The sequence below is a fragment of the Pungitius pungitius genome, chromosome 3 (genome assembly GCF_949316345.1).
Source record: "Pungitius pungitius chromosome 3, fPunPun2.1, whole genome shotgun sequence".
NCBI lineage: Eukaryota > Metazoa > Chordata > Actinopteri > Perciformes > Gasterosteidae > Pungitius > Pungitius pungitius.
This window is the reverse complement of record NC_084902.1, coordinates 12,397,464-12,410,296: the sequence shown is the minus strand read 5'-3', so window position 1 is coordinate 12,410,296 and position 12,833 is coordinate 12,397,464. Positions and strand designations below refer to the sequence as shown.

Here is a 12,833-nt window from a genome sequence, read left to right as displayed (position 1 = left end):
AAAGAGGCCTCTTTGCACGGTAGGTCAGATCAAGCTTCAGGGCAAGTGACTTTTGATCAAAAGCACAACTCCTTGCATCTTTGTTGTCCCACTTTCAGTAGAATAAAAAAAAAAATGCTGCTGCTAAATTTGTTTTCCATATCAGCTGATTTAGTCAACCAATCTCTTGGTCAATAAAGAGTAAAAATGCCTTCCAGTTGCATCTTTAAAGCAAAATAGTGTCTTCTTTTTGTGATCAACAGATCACAACACAAAGGTGTTTACAATCCCAAAACCTAAAAAGAGCAGCATATTGGAGAAACTGGAACTAATGAATGTTGAAATGAGACAATCAACTGTGAGAGCATCTCTCCTCCAGAAACAGCGGGAGCGCTGGAGGCAGTCGTGACACCGCTGACATCTCAAGAGATCCGCCTTTTGTGTGTTTCTTTAAGTAACCTTTGTGTGTCTGGGTGGTTGCAAGCTTAGATTATGTGTAGCAGCTCCCCCCTGGTGGCTGCTGCTTCCATTATTTACCAGTGTGAATATTTCATTACGACATCAGGATGGGGATGTCCTAATGAGCCGTGGCACTCGCTCGTCTGGCCCTGAAAGAGGCAAGTGAGGACTCTGCTGTGGCGCCACAGAAATGTGAGGGGGGGGGGGCTAAAATAAAGTGTTAGCAAATCAGCAAATTAGGATTTTTCCTGAGGAAGAGCCTTAAGCATTAAAGCAAGGCTAACACTGCTTTATTCTCATCTTGACTGCATAGCGAGGGCAAAATGTAACACTCAATTGCAGCTGTGAGAGAATATTTAATTGTAGATGGAAAGTCGTCATCTATATATGCATCATATAAATAGAGGAATCATATTTTGGTCTTTGTGTTATACTATAAATCTGTGAGACGTGAGAATGAAACAGGCAATGTCATTGAAGCCAGAATCTCGAAGATGTGACTTTATTGTGCAGTGTGTGCGTGGATGGGATAGTGTGTATTTACGTCACACAGAGTGATGAGTCAGAGGCCCGTTCGTATTGAGAGTGGATGAGGAGAAACAAACTAACGGCAATGCTGTGGCGCTCTTACAGCTGTTTCTGTTGCACGGTCAGAGTCATGGATAGTGATCTCCTCAACGCTGAAAGTGATTTAAAAAAATCATCATTCTTTTTGAGATGTTTTCAAACTGTTCTGTATCCAGTCATCTCTTTTTTGTTGATACTAATATTAACGAAGCTCTTCTGTTGTGTTCTTGCAGTGAGGGTGTCTTCAAATGTCCGGAGGACCAGCTACCGTTGGACTATGCCAAGGTATGATTATCACTCTCACAATACCCATATGATAAAACACTATGAACATCAGACCAAAACCAGTCCACAAGCACCATGTGACACAGCGGTGCTATGTACTCTGGAACAATGCTAACGTTGAGCAGGTAGATGTTTGACACGATAACTCATCCAAGGTTAGACACACAGTGTATAGCTCAGGTTGTTGATACATTTTACAGATATTAATATAATAAAAGTATAAGGAAAATGAATATGTTGACCAAGGCACATGAATATTTGTGCCAAATTGAATGACAATCCTTCCAGTAGTGTTCAATATTTAATACAAAAACACAAAAGACACAGACCTCATGATGGCACTATCGGAAAGATCAGAGGATAACCAGAGTCAATAGGATTAACCTTCTGGGGATCATAACTATTTGTAGAACGCTGAATATTAATCCATCCAGTAGTTGTGGAGATATTTCTGTTTGCTACAAAAAATGTTGACTGACCAACAGATGGGCATTTCCATTCCTACGGCCATATTCTTTATCCATTTATTTATTTAACAAGGACAATACATGAAGGCAGAGTGAAAGGGCAACACAACCTTTCAGCAGACCCTATCCTTATTGAGGCTTTTAAAAAATTAAAACACATAATACAACATCATACATTGCTACCATCTTATATATGTTGCATATGCGTCCGTTCCCTAATTCATGACAGTTTATTCCGAATAATTTGTGCATAATTTGAACAATTCTGTATGTGTTTTAGTGTGCCAACACGGGGACGAAAAACATTCCGTCAATACAACAATTATGATTTTCCCCTTAAATAAGTTAAATAAATGAATATATTTTTTCAAGGCAGTTAATCAAACCGGGTCAGACTTTGGGATTGAGTGAAAGAAGCCCCCTGTAAGTTACCATTAGCCTGGATTAGCCGCCCAGCCATTAGCCCGGAGCTGCAGCAGTGCCGGTCGGCTTGCAGTGCTGAGAGCGATGAAGGTGCCTGTAATAGCAGCGACCCCCCCCCCCCCCCCCCCGGGAAGGATGTGCTCATGGCGCACCTGTCAGACATTGTTATTTACCAAGGCTCCCAGTCGCCTGCAAATTACCCCGTCTTGGTGGTCTACTGTCAGGATAGCGCTTGCTGCACACTGTCCTTTAAAAAACATGCGCAAACACAACCTCGCTCAAACAGAGTAAGAGCGCCGCAGCCATCAAAGGATTGTGCTGCAGCTGCTTAGTAGAAGTAATAGTTGTTGTAGTTTGCGACTAACAATTGCTACACCAGACAGAGTAAACCCTCTAGTTGGAGCTCCAAAGAGCTTAACCCCCCCCCCCCCCCCCCTGATGTGCCTGGGACTAAGTTATTAAAAGGTCATCATTGCCATCTCCCTGCAGATTCCAAGACTGGAACAATGAGAGAGTGTCTCAGTTTGCTTTAGAGGATTTTTTTTTTCTCCCTCTTTGCCTCTGCTGAAAGAATGTGATTATGGCAGCAAAAACCTCTGCTGTCAAAGTACGGCTAGTCAAACATCTGCTCTAATGTATCTGGGTCTGTGTCTGTAGTTTATTTTTAACAGGTTGATAGAACTATTTAGCTTGACAGAAGCCTATCTGCCAGTTTAGTGTTTGACTGTGCATTATTTTTACAAATAAGATTTAAATGTCAAGGCGATGGCTTCCAGGTTTCGGTGCAGAGGCACGTGAGCGCAGTCGTGCTGATACTAAGCTGTTGTTTGTTTGGAGGGCTGTTGTGGCATTTTGAGGAAGTGGCTTGTCCTGTTTGACCAGTCCTCTGCTTGTGTGACAGCGTGGGGGAAGGGAGATGCAAAGCAGAGCTGTAAATCCCCAGGACAGCATACTGTGGGGAAAGATTTGGGGTGTTTGGATAGAAAACTGACTCATCCTCATCGCTCAGTGACTGTGGAGAAATATATATTTTTTTGCTCTTCCTTTGCTCCTATCTCTCAAAGGTGCCATAAACCCATTAACTGTTGCTGCAGCAGTTTGCTAATCTCAACAGGTTAAGTGTTTGTGTCTGTAGCCCATCGTTCCCAAGACTGACATGTTAACATCGTTGGCATTGAGGATATCATAAATATGCACCTCATTGATAGTTCCCATTGGCACTACTTAGTGCTGATAATGCCGCACAGTGATTTTACTCCCGATAAATAAGGTTCAGCGTTGTCGGGTTTTTCCGACAGGCACCAGTCAAAACCAATCTAAACTGTGTGTGTTACACTTGCAGTGTAGGAGGATTTGTTTAGCTTACCATGGAGGCTCAAAGCAGGGTTAGCATCAGGTACTTGCACAATTCTTCTTGTTTGTTCAAAATAGGACATCTGGAGCATTTTGATTCTCAACAGCTTTTCAACCCTGAAAATCATATGTTTGCAATGTTTTGCTAGTTTAGACAGTTTTGCATGTTTTACTGGTTGAAATAGATTCATGCTATGCTAAGCAACTTAGGAAAGTGGTGTATCACATCAACTGGTCGCTCCTGCCACTGCTGCACTGACCTCATCTTTCTCTATCTTTTCTCAGATCTACCCAGACCCAGAGTTGGAGCAACAGATCCTGGCGCTACCCATCCGCTGCATCCACAGTGAGGAGGGCTGCCGCTGGACCGGCCAGATGAAGCAGCTGCAGGTGAGAAGCTTCGATATCCTCTCGTCTGCCTCCCAGCCCCATCTTCTGTTTCTTTTTTTACTGTCTGCTGCCCTCTCACACACTCTGCCTGTCATGTACTTCAGTAACACGCGTGTGTTTTCTGTGGGCGTGTCTCCCTTCAGGGCCACTTCTCCACCTGCGCCTTCAACGTGATACCCTGTCCCAACCGCTGCTCCGTCAAGCTGACTCGCCGCGACTTGCCCGACCACCTGCAGCATGACTGCCCCAAGCGCAAGGTCAAATGCGAGTTTTGTGGCAGCGAGTTCACCGGTGAAGCCTACGAGGTAAACAGCGACTGCAAACCTGTTTTTTTTCTTTTTCTTTCCTGTTACAACTCAGCGGGAGCTTGACGTAAACAACCCACAGTGACGCCACATAATTTCCATGTCTATGTGAAAGAGCTCTCTGTTGAAAGCTGCAGGAGAGACTAATGCGCGCGTCTTGGTCTCTGTTGAAATAACACGTGTGTTGGCAGAAGGAAAGGGAGTGGGTCGTGCTGAATGTTTTTTCCTCAGCGAGCGCGCTGAAGTACCGCAAAGTCTCCTCACTAGCACCTCTGTCATTTCCACCGCACCTCCTCTGTTTACTCCGGGCCACATGGCCGTCCCTCTGCACACACACACACACGTTACAGTGGCCTTCATGTACCTTTTGGCTCTCACATTGGAATAACCCACACATATTTACTATTTAAAATCCTTAAGGATTCATCAGCAGATTCCTTTCCAATGGATGGATGGTTTGTTTAGACCATGAGATTCATTTAAATTTCCAAAGGTCCTGGATGACTTCTCTCAAAACCCAAATATATTCATTTTAGTGACATAAAATAGGGAAAAGCAGCTAATCCTCACAACCTACTATACTATACAGCTTCAACCACTGAATGGTTGGTGGTAAAGCAATAGAAAATATTTTCAGATTTTATTAAGAAAATAAGAAAATATTTGTACTTTTGACATTTCCGTGACCCACCGACTTGCTTTTTCTTTTTCTGGATTAATCATACATTCAGTCAATGTAAAGGAAATTTGACTTAGTAAAAGTTTCAGTGTGCGGAATTTGATACATTTAGGTTGAAGATATCTAATTTCCTCATTCCTTTAAGAATAGTTTTACATGGTATTCATTAAAACACAGTTTTGAGCTATAAAAATCACATATAAACTACAAACAGTTTATATGTGATTTTTAAACAGTCTGTGCAAACAGTAGCACATACTTTGTCTTCACGGTATTACTTGAGTTGACTTCTTAACCCTTGTTGAAATTGTAATCACGTGTTTCGTCCCAATCCCAGAACCACCAGGGTGTGTGTCCTCAGGAGAGTGTTTACTGTGAGAACAAGTGTGGGGCGAGAATGATGCGTCGTCTGCTGTCCCAACACGGCTTGGCCGAGTGTCCCAAACGCACCCAGCCCTGCAAGTACTGTGGCAAAGAATTTGTTTTCGACACAATCCAGGTCAGTTCCACACATGGTTTACCACCTGTATCTCGCATCTTAGTTTCTGTGAAATAACTTTATTTTGTGGCATGATTGAATCAGGTCTTAAATGGAACCCATGTCCTTATTGTTGCACCTATCATAGGTACACAGGACAAAACTAGTCACACATTGTATAGTTTAAATAAATATTGAATCAATCCAGAACAATATTAAATACACTGAAAATAAAACTAATTGCAAACTAGTTGCAGACATGTTTTCATTAATAATCAATATATTAAACTTAAGTTAATGAAAAGGAGAAAGCAGCATGAACAATTATTCATTTTTAAATTATTAAATTATCCGTCCATCAGTTTATCGGTTCAGCGAGGCTGATTGCCAGATTTACATGTTTTGCACGATCCTTGTTCTTCTTTATTTTATGGTCTATTTTTGCAGCCTAATTTTTAATACCACAAGTATTTTGTTTCACTTTCAAGGACATTCTCCTTTGTGCAACGATTAATCTGCAACCCCACCGTGCAGCATATGTTCTTATTACTCACCCTGTTGGACGGCAGTGCACACATTTACACCATCCTCTCCTCTACAGAACCACCAGTACCACTGCCCTCGGTTTCCTGTCCAGTGCCCAAACCAGTGTGGCACGCCCAACATCGCTCGAGAGGATCTGGCTAACCATGTCAAGGACAATTGCGGCAGCGCACTCGTTCTGTGCCCCTTCAAAGACGCTGGCTGCAAACACAGGGTAAGACTGAACTGCATCATTTAACCTTGAACGATAATTCACGCTATTATTAGTTAATCAACGGTCAAACTTGTTTGTCTTTACATGCATTTTCTTCATTATATTTCCTTCAAATCGTTGCTCATTGTTGGCAAAGAACAGATTTTTTTTATTTTTGAAACATACAGCACTGTGCCTGCAGGGTCTATTTTAATAAGATCAACACTTCTGACAGTGCATTTCCACCTATTTTTAAAACTCAATTTTAGAAAATGCGACAGATGAGCGTCATACTCTGTCCGCATTCTCTTGATGTACAACATTTATAGATGGAAAGCAAAAACAAACAGCGGTAGAGTGAATAATAAATATAACATTAGGCATATCTTTGTATATCTATGACATCTTGTGGTTGTGAACACACACCATAATCAGATAATGACACACAAAACTGAACATATATAAACAGAATCCACATTTCTGCTGAATTATGAAATCCGCAACAAATGCATACCCTTCATCTCAAAGTCATAGGCGAATAAAGACCAACACACATCACATAATTTACAATGCTACAAAACAGGAGCAGGACTTTGTGGCCAAATGCAAACATTAAGGCGGTGATCTAAAAATATTCAGTGTTTTTTATGAGTATTTACCAGATTTTTTGGGCAGTGAAACTAGTTGCAAGGTTGATGTTTTTATCTCACCATCCTTTATAGTAAACTGGCATTATACAACACTCAGTGGTGGTTGAGGAGGGCTGTCTTAAAAGTGTGAGAAATAATGACAGTCTACCTCAAAAATCCCTCTAGTTTTTAAGGTGCAATATGCTTAAAATCCGTAATCTTTTCCTTTTATTACATTTTCTGTATTTGTTACGAATATGCTTACAAGAGATTTTAAATAATAAGTCTCTTTACATTTCTCTCTGGCAGTGCCCCAAACTGGCGATCGGCCGTCACCTGGAAGACACCACCAAGTCTCACCTGACTATGATGTGTAACCTGGTGGGGCGTCAGCGGCAGGAGATCCTGGAGCTGCGGAGGGAGATGGAGGAGTTGTCTGTCAGTCACGACGGGGTTCTCATCTGGAAGCTCAGCGACTACTCACGCAAACTCCAGGAGGCCAAACTCCGAAGCAATCACGAGTTCTTCAGCCCGCCTTTCTACACTCACCGCTACGGCTACAAGCTGCAGGTGTCGGCATTCCTGAACGGCAACGGGAGCGGCGAGGGCTCCCACCTCTCCGTCTACATCCGCGTGTTACCCGGAGAGTACGACAGCTTGCTGGAGTGGCCCTTCTCCTACAAGGTGACTTTCTCCATCCTGGACCAGAGCGACCCGTCGCTTTCCAAACCCCAGCACATCACGGAGACCTTCAACCCCGACCCCAACTGGAAGAACTTCCAGAAGCCCAGCAGCAGCCGCAACTCGCTGGACGAGAGCACCCTGGGCTTCGGCTACCCCAAGTTCATCTCTCACGACGAGATCAAGAAGAGGAATTACATCCGAGACAACTGCGTCTTCATCAAGGCTTCTATAGAGATTCCCCAGAAGATTATGACTTAAGATCTGACGTTTGCTAACAATTTTTACAAAAGTGAAACATGGAGGGGACGCTTAACCTTGAAACTAACACTTTTACCCTTTAGATACTTTCTGCCCTTACAGCTTGTCCACCACAGAGCGAGTCTGTTTGGCGGTGTGAGCTGACTCGGAGGACCTTGATGCATCACAGAGGAGATATTGTTTGGTCTGCAGAACCATCACTCTCTGGTGTTTCTTTTCATTATTATTGTTTAAATCTGTTTGCTGACCTTTTATCACAGTCTACAACAAAAAAGCCTTGGAAATCAAACAGTGCCTAGAGAGATTATCTTAAGTTATATTTTTGTTGTTATTTCCGCAGTAGAAATGTTAAAGATTATGGAAGCGGTATGAATAAACAAACGGGGGGCGAGGGGCTTCACGTAAGCCACTGCACTTGGGGATGAGAGAAAGTCAGACTGTGGTGAGAGACTTGCTGTTGATCTAAAGAAGGGGAAGCTCAGCAGACTCAAGCGACTGCCTTTGTCTACGTGCTTATACAGTAGACCCCCAGTGATCCGTTAACAAACACAGAGCCGTTGGTAAGGAAATGCACGAAGTCTGTGTACATTAAAACAATGTTTTCAAGTGAGGAACTTGCAGCTTCAATCTTGGTAATTTTTGTGTTTTTAAAGGAATGGTATTACACTTTGGTTGTGTTGAATGAGAAGATCAATATCACTCGCGAATCTGTGTGACCAGCAGCCAAGTAGCTTAGCCTAGCATAAAAACAAGAAACAGGGAAGCAGCTAGCGTGGCTCTGTCCAAATATAATACAACCCATCTAGCAGCATCCGTGAAGCTCACTAATCAGCCACTGTATGTGTCATTTGTTGAATACATTCAAACTTTTTTGGTCAGAACCAGACTACCTGAGGCCTCACGATCATAGTCTTAATGCTAAGCTAGGCTAGGCTAACAAGCTGCTATGGAAATGGGATTCTTACCATTTAAGTTTTCCCAACAATGGGAGAGTGGTATTTATCTTCCATCTAAGCAAAAATAACAAATAAACACATTTTCCAAAATGTCAAACTGTTCCTTGAGAATATAAGTTATTAATAAAACATGCCTCTCATAATACTGACAAAAGCCTGACCAATGTTGGAAACTGTCAAGATCAACCAAGCTTTTTAATTGTATTGTTTTGAGTGGACAGGTTTTTTACCTGACAACATGAAAGCTACATATCTATCTCCTCTAGTTATCTGCTCCCATCACAGTGTCCGTGACTTTGTGTTTGTCAGTAGTGCATCCCAGTCGTGAATAGCTTCAGGGGCATGCTCATGTACCAAACGCACACCTCGTAGTGACCCTTTGAGGCTGCGTGTCTGTTGTGGACTCCACCAATACGGAAGAAAAAAAAAAGCACCTTTCGCCGGTCTTAAGATGAGCAGAGCAGACAAAGAGGCCAGTTGTTGGAAACTTGCATTTAATAGTGAAGAAAAAGCCATGTGGCCTTTTTATACAGTATGTCTTCGCATGAGGGTTTTGGGGGTGAGCAGGGCAACATAAACACATGCATGCTTCATGTGCTACCACCTGGACCACATTTTTGTACTGTAACCTGTATTCTTGAAGTCCTCTCCCGTGGATGGCTATATGGTCTCTTTTTATTTGGACCGTCTGAAAGTTGACTTATGGCAAAATGTTTTTTCGTTGTCGTTTTTTTATAACAGAGAAATGTGAACGCTGTTGGTAATAACCTATAAGTACATGAACACTTGGCTGTGAAGTGTATTGTTTTACAAAGCCTCGGTATGGGTGGTGTACTGTTTGAAAAGGTGGTTCATGACATGGTCTGTGCAAATAAGTGTGTGACTCGGAACTAACCACAATTTGTGGTTGTTCCCACGGTCGTCTGTGTCTACCGATCCGGCTCGGCACGCGCTCCGACCATTTAGAGGGAGTCTCCATCACTGCACCATCACAGCAGCATCACAGCGGCGGAGGACTTTGATGATACAGTAACACTCATGACATATGTGAATACTAATTGTAAAAATGCAGAAGCACATTCTGTTTTTTTATTATTATACATGAAAAAACTCCTGATTTCTTGTCATAATGCCAGCTGATATTTTACAGTGATTTAAAGAGGTGAGAAGATAAAAAACTTTTTTGTAAGATTCTGTATTTTTAAAAACACTTGGCTGTTTTATACAAACACTTTTCTTTGGAGAGTCGGGGTTGACTTTGGGAATTTTAGACCCTTTCGTCTCTTTTGACATTTGGATAATTTGTTTGTACTTGTGGTTTGAGCCTCACATATTCTGTCTGTATTATTTCCTCTTAAAATTATTTATTTTAAGGAGCCGTCGTGTGAGTTTCAACAGATGGCAAAAATGTTTTAATATGTTGATTGATGAGTGCTTGTCATTTTCTTAATTGAAATAAAATACCATATATTATAGTGGTTTTACCTATTTGTGTTTCATATTGTGCAGACAATTATTAAGTACTTAAACTACGGGGTTTCCATGGTTGTGGTTTCACCTAGCTCTGGAAATGTCATTAAGGGAAACTTGTTGATTTAGTGTTGTACTACGCTATCTTGAGGGTCAGAATCTGAGAAGCCCAGGTTTAAACACTTTGGCTTTATGTCCCTAGTTTAAGTCAAGCTCCTACACTTTCCACAATGCTGTTTTCGAATCTTCGGTTGAACCAATATTCTTGATTAGAAAAAAACTAAAATTCATATTTAAAGCAACATCCAGCCTAATTTAAGCATTTTTTTCCTCATTTTAAATAACGGGAAATTATTCAATCGCCACGCCCCCACCCCTCGTGTCAAAGTCAATGTTTGCAATGTCTATGAGAGGATGAACAATAATGCAGCAATAATCAGGAAAACTCCAAACAGGTTTGATGCATGCAGTGCAGGGTCTCTCACCGAGTTGTGTTGCATACAATCTGATGACTCAACATCTGCCATCCTTTTTTTTCCATTTTACCAACTTAAGTAAACTTAAGTAAGAATTTTAACCAGTTTCTGACCTGCTTCTTTTGCGCATTTTGCTCTAACGCTGCTCGAAATGAAGTGAAGTGAAGGAGCAGAGGAAGTGAAGCAGACACCAGACCTGCTTTGAAGCGGTGCCAGGACTTTGCATAAGCTTGCAGTTTGAATGATGTTCAGTGCAGCCCGATTTTAGAAAGAGAAAAACTTAGCTTTTTAAGTCAAAGTCACTGAGAAGTCCCTCGGGAGGACAGTAACGTTTTTCACTTAGTCCACAATAGTTGGACAAAGTCTTTCAGAAATCTCAACTCTCTCAGTCTACTTATTATTATTCTTTATAATGAAAACAACATCTGCTTTAAGAGTACAGAGGGACTTTGCTTCTGCCTCCCTTTTGAGGAAATTGCCAAGATCCTTGAAAAAACCCGACTTGTTTTCCATTCAGCAGAACTGTTTTCAAGTTTCTCTTCTGTGAGAGAGATCATTCATTTCAGGGACAGGTCCTCTGGTCAGGACAGTGCACTCTGTCTCTCCTAAGACTAATACAGAAAGTTTGTAGATGAAGTTGAATAGTTTTAAGACTCGAAAGCTAGCCTCAAACTTTCCTGGCGCATGCTGTACGACCAACAGCCCTGTGCTGCATCAGGGCAATGCAGAATGAAAATAGTAACGACTAATTACAGGTTAGCGAGCTCCACGTTTCCCATGTAGAGCAGAGTCTAAGGCCGCTCAGGGTTTCCCTTTGGGCTTTGCACTCTTTCAAAAGACGCTTAGTAAATGATTTGCAGGTACAGCTCCATTCCCAAACACCCTGTGCACACATTAGTGCCGTTCCTGCATAGTTTGTGCGTAGCTCACCCAAACCGTGGTCAGAGTGGGCTGGAAGTCAGATGGCAGCTGGGTTAAAGGAGGAGGTGGAGAAGGAGGAGATGGCGATGAGGGCGGAGAAAGGCCCAACCCGTGAGGTTTTCCTCGCCCATGAAAAAGAATACATCAAAGAGGAGCTGTGGTTTATGAAGCGGTGCCATGCTGTCGTTCTTCATACTGGAGTTCAACGGCTCTGCCTCACAATGAGGGAACTGAAGCAGGGGGGGTTGTGGGCGGGTTGGTGAATCTTTGTCCCACTGAAATGTACATGTGTAGGAGACATCTGAGCTGTACAGCAGGACTTTATGCATAAGGCAGGAAAATCCTCTTTTAACAAAACTCTGGTTCAGCATGAAGCTTCATTATTGACCTTGGAAACATTAGAGACCAAAAGAACAAAATTCTCAAGTTTAAGATCACAGCCCTCAAAGTACAATGTTAATTCTTACTAATGAAATATTTACTGTGTCCATATGAGGGGACTTAGTAGCTGAAACATTTTTGATTAGGAGAAACTTAAAAATAAATACAACTTAAAATATTACTTTGTAATTATTGTTTGCTTAACTTCCCTTCAAGTGCATTCCTGACCAGGTACAGATGCCCAGTCAGTGTGTTAGTGATACCACATATGCAGTAGTTACGCTTTGGGCCTTCTTGTATGTTCAGTCCTGGATTATCCAAAGTCTAATCTTTTATTACTCACAGGCAGCTCCACCCATCCTTCCAAAGCAAAACGCCTTAGCAGTGAGTCATTGATGTAAATCCACTTACCTGCAACAAACTGGAACAGCTGCAAACATGTAAAATGATTGTGTCATTTTTTATTTTTGCAAGATCAGCTTAGTAAATACAAAAAAGAAAAACTAAAACACAAATTAGTCATCAAATGAACGAGAGGCTTGCTTGATACCCTACTGCAGCAGTATGTTATTTTCTATAAGAGGCTTCCTGTTTGGATTGATGAAAAAAGCTTGTAGATTACAGATATTACAGATGAAGGCTTTATTTCTCAGATTTCTTCCATCTGTCTTCTTAAGCATTTATGGCTTCACAAACCCATACACATCACAGACTGGATGACAAAGAGTTTTGGTGCACAACTCTATATCATAACGTTCTCTGATCGTCCCTCTGAGCCGGTTTGCTTCTCTGACGCAACAGCTGGACTTTATAGAATCAGAAATATGCAGATGGAGTATTTATTGTTCGGAGAAAAAAAACTCCTACATATTGACGTCCGTCCGATGTACATCCATCTAGCAAGCTTTTTAAAATCTGTCAAGTAAGACCAGAAGCA

The 12,833-nt window shown here is 41.8% G+C and overlaps 1 protein-coding gene across 1 annotated transcript in view; it reads left to right on the top strand.

Moving 5' to 3' along the window:
• traf4a (tnf receptor-associated factor 4a) overlaps nucleotides 1–10,123 on the top strand; it is a 29,910-nt gene extending 19,787 nt beyond the window's left edge. The window contains exons 2-7 of the mRNA XM_037462595.2: nucleotides 1,239–1,290; nucleotides 3,819–3,923; nucleotides 4,067–4,228; nucleotides 5,245–5,406; nucleotides 5,987–6,142; nucleotides 7,060–10,123. Coding sequence (XP_037318492.1) covers nucleotides 1,239–1,290; nucleotides 3,819–3,923; nucleotides 4,067–4,228; nucleotides 5,245–5,406; nucleotides 5,987–6,142; nucleotides 7,060–7,692 — 1,270 coding nt within the window. The 3' untranslated portion in view covers nucleotides 7,693–10,123. The remainder of the gene's footprint in view (nucleotides 1–1,238; nucleotides 1,291–3,818; nucleotides 3,924–4,066; nucleotides 4,229–5,244; nucleotides 5,407–5,986; nucleotides 6,143–7,059) is intronic.
• The last annotated feature ends 2,710 nt before the right edge of the window (nucleotides 10,124–12,833 follow it).